Source organism: Scardinius erythrophthalmus (assembly GCF_964197995.2).
Source record: "Scardinius erythrophthalmus genome assembly, chromosome: 24".
NCBI lineage: Eukaryota > Metazoa > Chordata > Actinopteri > Cypriniformes > Leuciscidae > Scardinius > Scardinius erythrophthalmus.
Genome location: NC_138244.1, coordinates 24,358,388 through 24,371,309, shown reverse-complemented (window position 1 = coordinate 24,371,309; position 12,922 = coordinate 24,358,388). Strand labels below are relative to the sequence as shown.

The following is a 12,922-nucleotide window of genomic DNA, read 5'->3' as shown; positions in this document are numbered from 1 at the left end:
GTTGAATCCGGCATTGAACTCGTGTAGATTCTGGAAGCTGTCTTCCGTAAAATGTGCAGCACAGAGAGCTAAACTACGATTGTAATTGTCAGGAACATAACCAAACTTAAATTTTAACCATTGTTGACGAACTACAGCGTCTGTAGGAAGCCTGAACACAGAAGACCTGACAGCTACAGCTCTCCACCATAACTCCTCCTCTTCGACAGCAGAACATGTTCCGGAGGGAGGGTGGATGTAAATGTATGGGTTAGTTACGTATAAAACCCGGGAAGTATCTCGTTGTAGTCCCATTCGAGACGTTTTTGTAGGCATTAAACTTCCTGATTTTTAAAAGACAATATCTCCGCTTATGTTGAACTTTAAGCGCAGCAACTTTGCAGATACTGTTCATGCACCAACAGCAACATTACACAGTATTTAAAATGAAAAAAGTGAAATAGCAATCAACCACCCCTTTAAACAAAAAAAATAAGTCTTTCATCTTTGTTGTAAGTTACTGGGGAGATTAAGCAATCACAGCCTAAATGGTTAACACCATATCAAGTTGCCCCACGAGTTTAACGAGGAGGGGAGGGGCTGCTTCAGAATATCAAGCAGGCTAATCAGAAGCTGGTTAACCTTGTTAACTTGTCTTAAGTTATTTTTGTTTTTTTCTACATTATTTTCCAAAATGTCCGTGCTTGCCACAGTAAGAACAACTGGCTTCTCTAGGACTTTTGCATTTCCTTGGCTTCTCTGAGTTGACCTTAACAGAAACTGCTGAAATTTTTACTCTCTCTGTGACCTCAGAATCTCTTTCCCAAATAGCTAAACTTTCTAGGTTACTTCTGAGAGTTATTTTAGCCCACGTAATATCTAGGAATGGCAAGGCTGTTCTGTACTCAGCTACAAGACCATCTGCCCAAATTCGGATTAGAGGTCCTTTGTCAGTTAACACACTTTCGGAATCATCCACTATTCCACTGTACGTTACAGCTACCTGACAGAACCTCTCAGTATATTCACTCACAGTTTCTTCTTTCTCTTATACACAGCTAGTAACTCTCGACCAATCGATTTTGTGTCCTAAGATATTCTTTAGGATTTTCAAAACACCTTCTCTCAAATCGCCTTTACTGACATGTTGCAGTTCGGAAGTAACAGCAGACTCAAAATTGTTGAATTCAGATTCAGTTAGAATTTGTGACATCAGCTGTGTGACTTCTGGCAACGACATGTCGTAAAGATGCATTTTACTGAACAATGCTCTTCTAAATTCAGAAAAATTTGTGCGTGCTGAGGGTAAACTCTGGGAGAGTCTATCTATATCCTTAGGACCTAAAGATGTTTTGGCAACCGTTTGTATTTGGACAACAGAAGAGTTCGGAGTAACACTTTCAGTTCCCTGAGATCTTCTCCTAGCCCCACAAACCTGCACTGAATCTACAGGCTGATCAGTTACTGATTGGATGGCTACATTTGTTTCAACGAAAGCTTTTAAGTCAGGATAATTGTTATCAGGCTGACTAACTTCTTCCACATCAGTTTTTTCTGCATCTTTGTTGCGGTTTACTTTCTTAGTCAACGAAGATATTCTAGCACGGAGCTCTTTGATCTGTTTCTCTAGCTCAGAGTTGCGCTTAGACTGTTCTGTAGCTAGGGTTAAACCGAATTCTTTGTGACAACAGATAAAACTTTTCACACTGTTCTTGCGAATACTTTCTCCTAGTGCCTTCTTACAATCTTCGATTGACCAAACTTTGCTTGGATCAATGCCAAATTTCTTTGTTAAATTCAATCTGACTTCCTCAGTCACGATTGAGTCCATGTGCTCTGATAACAAAGACTTGAATTCACTATCTGTCCAAAAAGGTGTAATCTGTCTAGTACTTTTCCTAAACATTTTGTGATTTTTTTTGTTACCACAAACAAACACAAAAAAAAAACTTCTCTCTACTGTCTTGCAAACAGAGGGTACAATCTTATTAGCACATGAGGCTGAATCTAATTCTAAAGCTAATTCTCTAGCTTACAGATAGGTCTTCTCTAGCAAGAGCATACACACAATATTAACATGTGACTGTTAATCTTCCCTGTCAACAACAGAGGATCAATTTCATCTCTAAAAGAAAACTTTTTAGAGGGTTATCTTTAGTTAACCAAACTCTACAGCTGTTTGTTAACTACTTCTCTGAACGGCGCAGAGGAAAACAATTGTACTGGTCTGCAGTGGTTCTTTTAATGGAGTGAAACTCACCGAGTCTTTCATTTGTAGAGAAAGATTCCGTCTGGAAAAATTCAGTCTTTGAGATCTTTTTGGAGCTTGAAGTTTTCAATCTGGATTCAGAAGATTCAGTCTGGAACTCAGTCAGCTTTGTTGAGATCTTTGAGCTTGAAGTTTCAAGATTCAGTCTGGAACTCAGTCAGGCATTGAGATCTTTTTGGAGCTTGAAGTTTTCAATCTGGAGGAAGCTGGAAAGATTCAGTCTGGCAATCTTTGTCAGATCTTTTGTTGAGCTTGAATTTTCAAGATTCAGTTCTTTGAGCTTAAAATTCTTTGAGTTTCCTTTGTCTCCATCCGGGTCACGGCACCATCTGTTGTAAAGTTTTCTTTCTTCAAAGCAGAGACCAGTGAGACAGTCGGGATCGCATTCAACGGAAGTTATTCTTTATTGAGAACTCCTCTGTACGCGGCTGTAGAAACTTCCAACATGATCTGTCTAAAACATTATTCATTGTAGCAATATACATTCCAAGGGGGAGGGATTACATTGAGGTGGAGACTCTGAACAAAGCATGCAAATGAAGTAGGAACACACCCTACTCTGAGTCCAATTGAATCAGCATAACTATTCACATGCTGATACTGGCCAGGAACTCCAATTCCAAGAGCCATCCCAGTGCCATTAAAGACAAAAGGTGAAAGTCAATCAACCTAACGATTCAACGTCTGGGCTCCGAAAGGTGAGAATCAAGTGATCTGATTCATTTAAAACACAATAGAGAAAACAGGTCTGGCAGGAAAAGAGATTCTTGCTGGAGACTCCATAATCACCTGAAATCAGTCTACTAAACTTTATCAGTTTATATACTATTGCAGTGGAAAAACTAAATTAAACATTTAATAAAATATGTAATCCAACACACTTTAGCACTTAGATACATCATCATGTAACCATTACTTTCATTTATTTTATCCTGTAGACATTTTGAACATTAAAATCCAAATGAAACTTTTCATTAGTTTAAAAGGTGACTAGCTTGCATAGCCTATTTTACTTCACTAACCTCCAGGGACGTGCAAAGAGTTCATCAGGGGCAGGGGCTCAAATGTAATGCTGTGATTAATCGCATTTCCCCCAAACTTGTAATCATCAATATTTAAATGTAGAATCACTAATTAAATTAAACACACAAAAAAGGAAAAAAAAGAGAAAAATGTCCACACAAATTGGACAGAAAATAGCCCTATATTAAAATATAAAACATCAATATATTATTCTTCATTCAGTTCTATGCAACATACTCAGATTTAACAGATTTATTTTTTGACTAATTATCAAAATAAAGTATAGTCATACAAAGCTCTTATTACCAGAGCATGTGACCAGAGCAGGCAATTTTACCATTGTTGCCCAGCATGGCTATTCCAGCTCAGTAGGGCTATTGCAAACAGAAGTCTACTACTGAGAAATTTCACGTTATTTGAGCGGACTTTGCTTTTCCAGTGCATGATCGGCGTTTGGGCCGTTAAGAAGCAGAACGCGCAGCGCAAACACGGAGAGGAACATTGAGCAGAGAGCGCAATGCGCCGACACACGTAACGGAGAGCGCGGCGCAAACACCGAGCGGAAAAGACCCGCACGTGAAGTTACGAAACAAGCTGCGCGAAAATGAAACCTGATCGCCGAACACGGAGGGGCGGGACGGCATATTTTCCATAGACAGTAAAAAAATAGACACAGCGACCCCATAGACTTCAACGGAGAAAAGTTCGTACCGCTTTCTCCTTTCCACAAGCGCTTGCTCGCTCTCCCGTGGCGTCTGTCGGCGCGTCGCTTCTATTATGAGTGCGCTTTCCGCGCGCCCACATTTGAAATATTTGCATGTGAACGACTCCTTATGACAACGTGTGTACGTGAATGTCGTGATATTACTGATGATGTGAAGATTTTGCAGCGGCGCTGAAAATCCAGCGGCGGCGCTGCGCCGCTGCTTAATACATTGTAGGGGAAACACTGTGACCTATTAAAAAGTCAGAGGTCGCAACACAATATATATATTTATCTGCACTGTAAAACCAAACAGTAAAACTTCCATAAATAAAATGGGTAGTAATTACTCAAAAAAATAAAAACGTTCATTCGCCTTTAATTTTCTGTGCAATTAGAACGAAAGTGAAATTTTAAGTTTACAGCACTCAAATTCTTTAATTTTTTTTTGTCAGTGCACTCAAATAGTTTTACTATAAATTCGTCTGACGTCACTTAAGTCCGTACGTGCTCCTCCTTCAACTGCTAGCAGTTGCAAGTTTGTGAAAACACGCCATGTTTTTTTTTGCTCGCCTGACCCGCCTCAGATGAAAATTTGTCCAGCTAAGTTTTCAACACGTGAAAAACTCGATCATATTTTATAAAAAATAGCGTAGGAGGAGATATTTTTCGATCGGGAATTTGCTGTGGCGTTGTATGTGAGGACCTTTGGTGAGAAACGAGGCATGCAATTTTCGGAACCTGCTGGTGACAAGATTTTCTTCGTTGTGCTGCCCGCCATTATATTCTTCTTCTCTTTGGGCACACTAATCTGGTAAGTTCCCTGTTTTATTTTCTGCAAATATCTTTAGTGTCGTAGCAGTTAATGTATTCTATGCATTTGCAAAGCGAATGAGGATTTGATCAATTGTATCCTGCCTCACTAAAGGTAAAAATGGATTGAATTGTTGAAGCAAATGTATTTAAATTATAAAAAAAAAAAAAAAAATCAAAGTTTTTTTGCATCGATTGTGCACACATTAAAACGTTTTCGGGCAACAACTTTTAATGACCTCAAAATGGCGGGCTGTGACTCATTTTATTTGGCACGCATGAATTAAGTAACGTTAGCTGCTAACGTTAGTAACTTAGTTTTCATAGAGGTTTTTAAGAAGCCTAATAAGAAGCACGTTGTTCCACGTGTTGTACATTTTTTGTAAGGACAGGTATTTATAAATTGTATTTAAATAGTTTGCTCAAGCCATACCAGTAAGCTTGTGTTATTTAGCCGAGTCATTTTTGTTCTTGCTTAAAATTGAACATTTCAAAAAGAAATTGTGCAGTATAAATAATATTTAAATGTTTAAGGTTTGTTTTATGTGATCAGACTGAGAAAGAATTAGGTCACTTTCAAAAAAATTAACCAATGTCTGTCTTAAACCATCTCTGAGATGTGCCACGTCATCACGTTGGAAAGGTCACGATAAAATAAAAAATAATAAATTAAAACAAAGATGGAGGACGATTTTGAAGTCGGAGGAGAAAATGAGAGGGAGTTTTTCGCCCTTTCCTACCTTTTTGAACCGGAGTACACAGACAAATAACTTAGATAGATGATGTGATGCATGACCTTTCCAACAAAATGACGCAATGCGTGGCACATCTCAGAGATGGTACACGACGCGCATTTGTGGTTTTTGGCAAGTATATATATATATAATAATAATATAATATGTAAAAATTATTATATATATATTTTTTTTTTAAATGACCGATTGTTCGCTAGATAACACCCTTATTTCTCAACTGGGATTAATGTCGAGACTTTGAAGCCTCACTGAGACAGACATTTGAACCTTCCGATCGTTGGTTGCCATTGAAGTCCATTATATGGTGAAAAATCCTTGACCGTTTTCTTTAAAAACCTTCATTTCATTTCGACTGAAGACAGACAGACATGGAAATCTTGGATGACATCGGGGTGAGTAAATTATCAGCAAAAAAATTTTTTGAAAGTGAACTTATCATTTAAGTTACATAACTGATTAGCATCATGTGTATTCACATATATTTTTTCTAGTATTTTGGCAAATATTACAACCTGACTAACTTCTCAATCTCTCTTTTTTCAGGCTAAAAGTGAAGCAGCTGGCAGTTCAGTTTGGTATGTTTATGTCCAATTATTAATACACATTCATTGCATAAATATACTAAAATGTGAATGAATATTGAGTACACAACACAAATCGAAAAGGAAAAAAAAAATCAATGGCGTGGAAGTGCAAACTTTGTGCTGCTATCTTTGATAAAAGGTTACAGGTGCTTGAACACTATCGTTTGCATCATGGCAATGTTTCCTCAGTCAGCCCATTGCCATGTCTCTATGAAGACTGTATCTGCACATTTCAATCAATAAATGCGTTGAAAATTCACTTAACACGTTTGCACACTCAGACAGCTGTGCATAGTGTAAATCATATGGAATGTGTATCATTCATCTGTCCTGTATGTGGACTGAAGCAGCCGTTTAGCGATAAAACCCTTCTCAGTCATTTAAGGACACATTTAAAACAACATGAGACAGTGGACTGTCCATTCAGAAATTGTCAGTACTCTACCAATGTCTATTCTTCCTTCAATGCCCACAAAAGTAGAAATCATCCAGATGGTGATGTCTCAGATTTTAAGGACGAGATCATCTGGGCAGTAACTGACAGCCCCTCAATGCAAAGTCAAGTTGAATCTAATGAGCCTGATTCCTCTCAGGATTCTCTTGAGCTAGAGACTACTGACTTTAATCCTCTTGAGGTAAGATATGACACAGATGAGTTGCAAGCTCAATTAAGGAACAACTTGGCTTCTTTGTTCTTGAAAATGCACAGTGTTCTTCATGTATCAGATATGGCTATACAAGACATAGTTGAAAGTTTGGTACAGATATTCTCACTGTCCAAACCTCTTGTGAGAGACTCAATCATCATGGTTCTGCGAGAGCATGATCAGACTCTCAATGAAGTTCTTCTTAATGAATTAGTGGAAGCTGTTGTGAAAAGTAACATCTTTGTCAGCTCTACTGCAGAAGGTGCGGAGCTGTCCACTGCTAAGCGAAGAAAAAGATTTGTGGAGAGTAACTATCCTCTGGTATTGCCAGTTCAATATACAGTAGATTCCAATGGACACACAGCCGTGTATGTTCCGATACTTCAAATGCTTCAAACAATGTTTAAAAATACTGATCTTCTTGAGAAAATTCAAGAAGCCAAACCATCGCCACCTGGAATGTACATTTCTCATGAAGACGGAATGTATTTCAAACAAAATTAGGTATTGTCTGAGGCAGGAGAGTTGAAATTGTCACTGATTCTGTATGTGGATGACCTTGAATTAGCAAATCCTTTAGGCACAGCTAGAAAGATCCACAAGCTTTGTGCAGTGTATTGGTTACTTGCCAATTTGCCCAGCAAGTATAGATCCAGCCTACATGTCATACAAGTAGCTCTGCTATGCAAAGTATCAGATGTGCAGAAGTGTGGTTATGAAAGTGTTCTGTCACCTTTGTTGAAAGACTTGCAAACTCTTGAGCAGGATGGTGTTTTTATTGAAAGTCTCGGTCAGTGCATCAGGGGTACGGTGTTGTTTGTGGCAGCTGATAATTTGGCTGCTCATGGTCTTGCAGGATTTGTGCAGTCTTTCCAAGGACATTATTTCTGTAGATTTTGTTGCTGTACTGCAGATCAAAGACAGACCAGTGAAGTTTCTGAAGGAGATTTTAGAATGAGAACGAAGGACTGCCATGATCTTCATGTGCAAAATGTTGTGCAAGGAGAAAATGTAACCCATTTTGGTGTTACAAGTGAGTGTGCTCTCAGCAAGGCACTGCAGCATTTTCATCCCATTACTGGATTCCCACCTGATATTCTGCATGATTTGTTTGAGGGTATTGTGCCTGTTGAGTTGGCCTTGTGCATCAGTGAAATGATTCGAAAGAAGTATTTCACCCTTGAAGATCTAAACAAAAAAATTCGCACATTTCCATATCAGCACACTGATAGGCTTGATAAACCTCAGCAAATCCCCCAAAATTTTGTTGCCAAACGAAACATTGGTGGGAACGGGCATGAAAATTCCACTCTGCTGAGGTTATTACCACTTATGGTAGGAAGTAAAGTCCCTGAAGGAGATGAAGCATGGGCCATATTGATGGACCTTAAAGAAATTGTGCAGCTAGTGTTGTCTCCATCTTTCACAGAAGAATCCATCCAGTACATGCAAACTAAAATAAGTGATCACAGACAGGTTCTTAAAGCAGTGTTTCCAGACTTTAAACTCAGACCCAAGCATCATTATATCGAACACTACCCAGAACTGACCAAGTGTTTTGGGCCTCTGGTTCATCTGTGGACCATGAGATTTGAGGGAAAACACCGCTTTTTCAAAAAGGTGATACATGACACACACAATTTCAAGAATGTCTTGAAAACCCTGGCTACCAGGCATCAGCACATGATGGCGTATCACCTCAATGCACCATTTTTTTTAGACCCCACATACAGGTCTCAAGTGTTACTACTGTCCAAGTCACTACTCTGCCTCAAGTGGCAAGAGACTTCATAGAGACCAAGACAGACAGCCAAAACATATATAGTACATCAAAAGTCTCTATTGATGGCACAGAGTATGCAAATGGAATGTTTGTTTCCGTAGGACAGGCAGGAGGACTTTCAAAATTCAGCAGGATTGAAAATATACTGCTTGTGAACAACTCTGCTTCCTTTCTTTGCAGGAACTACGAGTCCTGGTACAGAGAACATTTAAGATCATTTGAGCTGACATCATTGGACATATTCTCTGTGCATCAACTTTCGGAACTAAATGACACAGTAAGTCTCACGGCATACACTATCGATGGACATTTGCTGTTAACACAGAAACGATCTATTTTGATCAGAGATTTGGAGGTTTAAACCCATTTAGAAATAGGAAAAAAATAGTCACCTAGAATAGTTTGTCGTCAGAATAGTGTTAAAGGGATATCAACAATTAAAATTCTTTTTTACATACCTCATGCCATCCCATATGTATATGACTTTATTTCTTCAACTGAACAAAACGGATGATTTTTAGAAAAATATACCATATCGGTGAGTCCATATAACACATGAATGAGTTCCCAAAAGTTGAAAGTTCAAAAAGCACATATAGCAATAATGACAGTAATCCATAAACCTCAGTGGATGAATCAATGTCTTCTGGAGCAAAACAATAGGTGTGTGTCAGGAACATTTTAATATATATATATATATATGTATATATATATATATATATATATATATATATATATATATTTCAATCTATAATCATGTGTTCATGAGAGCGTCAAGTTCATGCTTTTTATCTAAATTTAAGCATGATACAAACATGCGTATTATGGTTGAGTGAAAGCGATTCTTTAAAGTGTAAAAAAAAAAAAAAAAAAAATTATAACAATTCTTACACCCATAATTTTACTCCAAAAGACGTTGATTCATATACTGTAATTGTACAGATAGCATCATTATTGCTGTATGTGCTGTTTGAAGTGTTAACTTTTCAAAACCCATTCACTTGTATTATATGGACTCACTGAAATGCATTATTTTTCTAAAAATCTTCATTTGTCTTTGTAAAGAAAGGAGGACAGTCATACACATCTAGTATGTAATGAGAGTTTTCATATTTTTGGTGAACATTCCCTTTAAACTCATTAATGCATTCTTTATTTTCTTTTAAACAGTAAGAATGGCAGCTCAGAACTTCCTGCTTCATGTCCATATCTCATCAGACATTGTGCGGAAGATGACTCTGTCTTCACGTCCAGAATCTGTGAATGAGTTAAAAACAATGATAAAAGAAAAGTTTAAGCTGGACTTTGACTTTAACCTATCTTACGAAGATCCAGATTTTGATGGGCAATTATGTTCCCTTGTCGACATAGAGGAACTTCCACAAAAGGCTGTGGTAAAAGCTGTACGATGTGAGATTGATGCAAGTTCAGTAGCATCAGATGACACAATAACATTGCCCCATGCTGTGACTCCAGACAGGACTGAGAGATGGCAGTATGTTTTTCCAGTGCCCACTTTTTCTTACGAGGTAGAACTTATACTTGGTGAGGGAAATGCTACATGTGAGAAAACAGGGAAGACTCTCAAGTTATCCAGGGGACAAAAGCATGACATTCTTGAGACCCTTGCAGCCAAAATGCATAGTTTCAAAGCATACCCGAATGATAAAGAGGTTTCAAAGGTAGCAGAAGCACTTGTCACCAAGCATCCTTGTCTAAAAGAGCCAGGATCTCAGACAGGGTGGTATGGTTGGAAAAACAGTCTGAAGTTTAAGATGGGGAATTACCGCACTAAATTGAGTCAAGCAGGATTTCACGAGGTTGCTGTAAATTGTGGGAAGAGGAGCAGAAACAATCCGGACAAGCAAGCTCCTCACACAAACATCAAACGCCCCAAGGGGGCAGAAGTGAATTTCCTCCCTAACTTCCCAATAGGCGAAGACATGGCAAGCCTGGAACAACTTAGACTACAAATTGTAGAAGAAGTTAAGAAGAGTGACAAAAATCTGGTCCTGATTACGAAGTTAATGCAGACGACCTTTGCCCTGAGACGCAAAGAGGTCATCACTGAAAACCTACCTGTTGGTGATATCCTGGAACGCTGGCCTGCCTTTAAAATGGAGTCACAGGTAAAAATATTTTCCTTTGTACACTTGAAAATGTGTTATATTTAAAGGAATAGTTGACCCAGAAATTAACATTTGCTGTTAATTTTACTTTCTCTCTGACCATGCAAGATGTAGGTGACGTTCTTTCTTCAGTATAACAATAAAGATGATTTTTAGCTTAACTCTTGGTCCTCATAAAATGCAGGTCAACGGGTGTCGTCACTTTGCGAGTCAAAAAACATAAACAAGCAACACAAAATTAATACCTGTGACACAGAAATCTTGAGCTCCAGACTCTCGTTTTCCTGGTAATAATGCTATAATGTGTTGTCTATATCTGCTTTTTGACTCACAAAGTGGTGGCACCTGTTGACTTGCATTTTATGAATCACCAAAGACCACAGTTTCAGCTTAAAATAATTTGTAGAGTTCTACTGAAGTAAGTAACTTGCATCTTGGATGGCTGAAGGGTGAGTAAACTGACAGTAAATATTTATTTGTGGTTCTTTTTCAGTATGTCAGGTTTACACTTGTAGTTGACAGTCGAAGTTCAAAATGTTATTTTGCAGCAGTTTTTTTTTTTTGGGGGGGGGGGCGGGGGGGAGTAGTATCACGAATGTACACTGTACATATACCTTGGCTTAATCACTTATTAATTGTTGCAGATCTGTTCCGAGTTTCATAAAATTACAAACGTCAACCTGAAGAACCACTTTTATGGTGTGTTGGACCAGCATGCTCCCCGTCTTCAGAGCTTGTTCAGAAAGAAAGCTGCTCGCACAGGGAAAGTGTCTGAAGTACTGAGTCAGCTCTTCATGATATATGACCTCCAGGTCAGTTGGTTACACTTCTTGATGCCTGATAAAGAAACTGCAGTGGATTTTTAAATATTTTGGTTGTATTTACAGACATTTTAGAGGTAGATGCATAGTATTTTGTGGCAAGATTCTCATACTCAAGTCTCTAATTCTCACACTGAAGGAAAACGTGGACATCCATGTACGACGAGCTTCCATCCTCCGTGCTCTCCCCACCTATCTGCAAGAGGATGACTCCAACTCTCAAGACATGGGATGTAAGTGTTGCACTGTTTGGTTACCAACAATTTCACTTGCCATTAAGATGTCATCCTGGTTTCTAGTTCTATGTTTTTAATATATTAATTAAAGTTGTAATTACTGTATGGTATAGAATGGTTTGAAATAGATGTAAACATGTCATTTATTAGCAGTCATCATTTGGAAGTTTAGAGTAACAGTTCTCTCTTCTTTTATTCAGGTTGAGCAATCTGATGAACCAGACATTGATGACGTACCACTGGGTCTCCTCTCCATTAGTGGCAATTCAACAGATGCCACGTTCTTCTGCCCAGAGAAGATTGCAGTTGTTCTTGAGGGTAACATGGTTATCGATTTTCCCACATTGGCTGATGCATTTGTCATGCTTTTCGGACTAACTTACGCCTTGGATCTAAGTTACCCAAAAGAGTTGGCCAACACATTTGACTTTACCCAGAAAGTCTTGATGGGTCTGGAGGATGGGAAGCTGAGGCCCAGAGTGTTGAGTCTTAAAAATGAGCTTTTTGCACTGGAGTAACCTCAGTGTTTGAACAAAGCTTACGAAGGTACTCTTTCATTTGACATTTCATTTTCAAATTTCACTTCTGTCACTTTTAGTGCACACAGTAGAGCAAGGAATTAGTTTTTTGATAACAGCTTACAGATGTTTTAAGGAATGATTGTTCAACATACCGTTTAAATGTGTTGCTGTTCAAGTTGGCATGTTTGCACTGTTTCGATGTCATACAGTACAACAGACAATGCAGTGCATTGCAGTTTACACTGTAGTAATCATATCTTTGATTTCTGTATCCTAATGCGGTCATTATGTGCAGTTTAGTAAATCGTTACATGTAAAAATAACTACCACGGTATAAGTTCCATACACCACTCATAGAGATGACAGTTTAAAAACATTTTGTTTTTTTATCTTCCTCTTATATTGTATTCTAGTATAACTTTTATATTTCTAAGGTTACTGGGTGAATTTTGAATAGATTTCCACTGTTCCTACTTGACGGAAATGTTTACAGCTGGGTGATATCCAGATATCCATATTGTCCACTTCTAAAAGTGATTGTTATCTCAGCCCATTTCTCAAGGGCCTTGCACTCTATTGAAGTATTTCCATTTGACAAACAATTTATTGTTAATGTTTTGTGATTACTTAATAAAAGAGTAACAGAGTATTTAGAGTGC

General features: G+C 38.2%; 1 protein-coding gene across 1 annotated transcript; it reads left to right on the top strand.

Moving 5' to 3' along the window:
• Nucleotides 1–11,454: 11,454 nt before the first annotated feature.
• On the top strand, nucleotides 11,455–12,260 carry LOC308684618 (uncharacterized protein; the record flags this gene model as incomplete). The annotated part of the gene is made up of 3 exons (XM_081355884.1): nucleotides 11,455–11,497; nucleotides 11,646–11,739; nucleotides 11,943–12,260. Exons 1-3 carry the CDS (start codon nucleotides 11,487–11,489, stop codon nucleotides 12,258–12,260), a joined length of 423 nt encoding a protein of 140 aa, XP_081212010.1. The 5' UTR covers nucleotides 11,455–11,486.
• Between the last annotated feature and the right edge of the window lie 662 nt (nucleotides 12,261–12,922).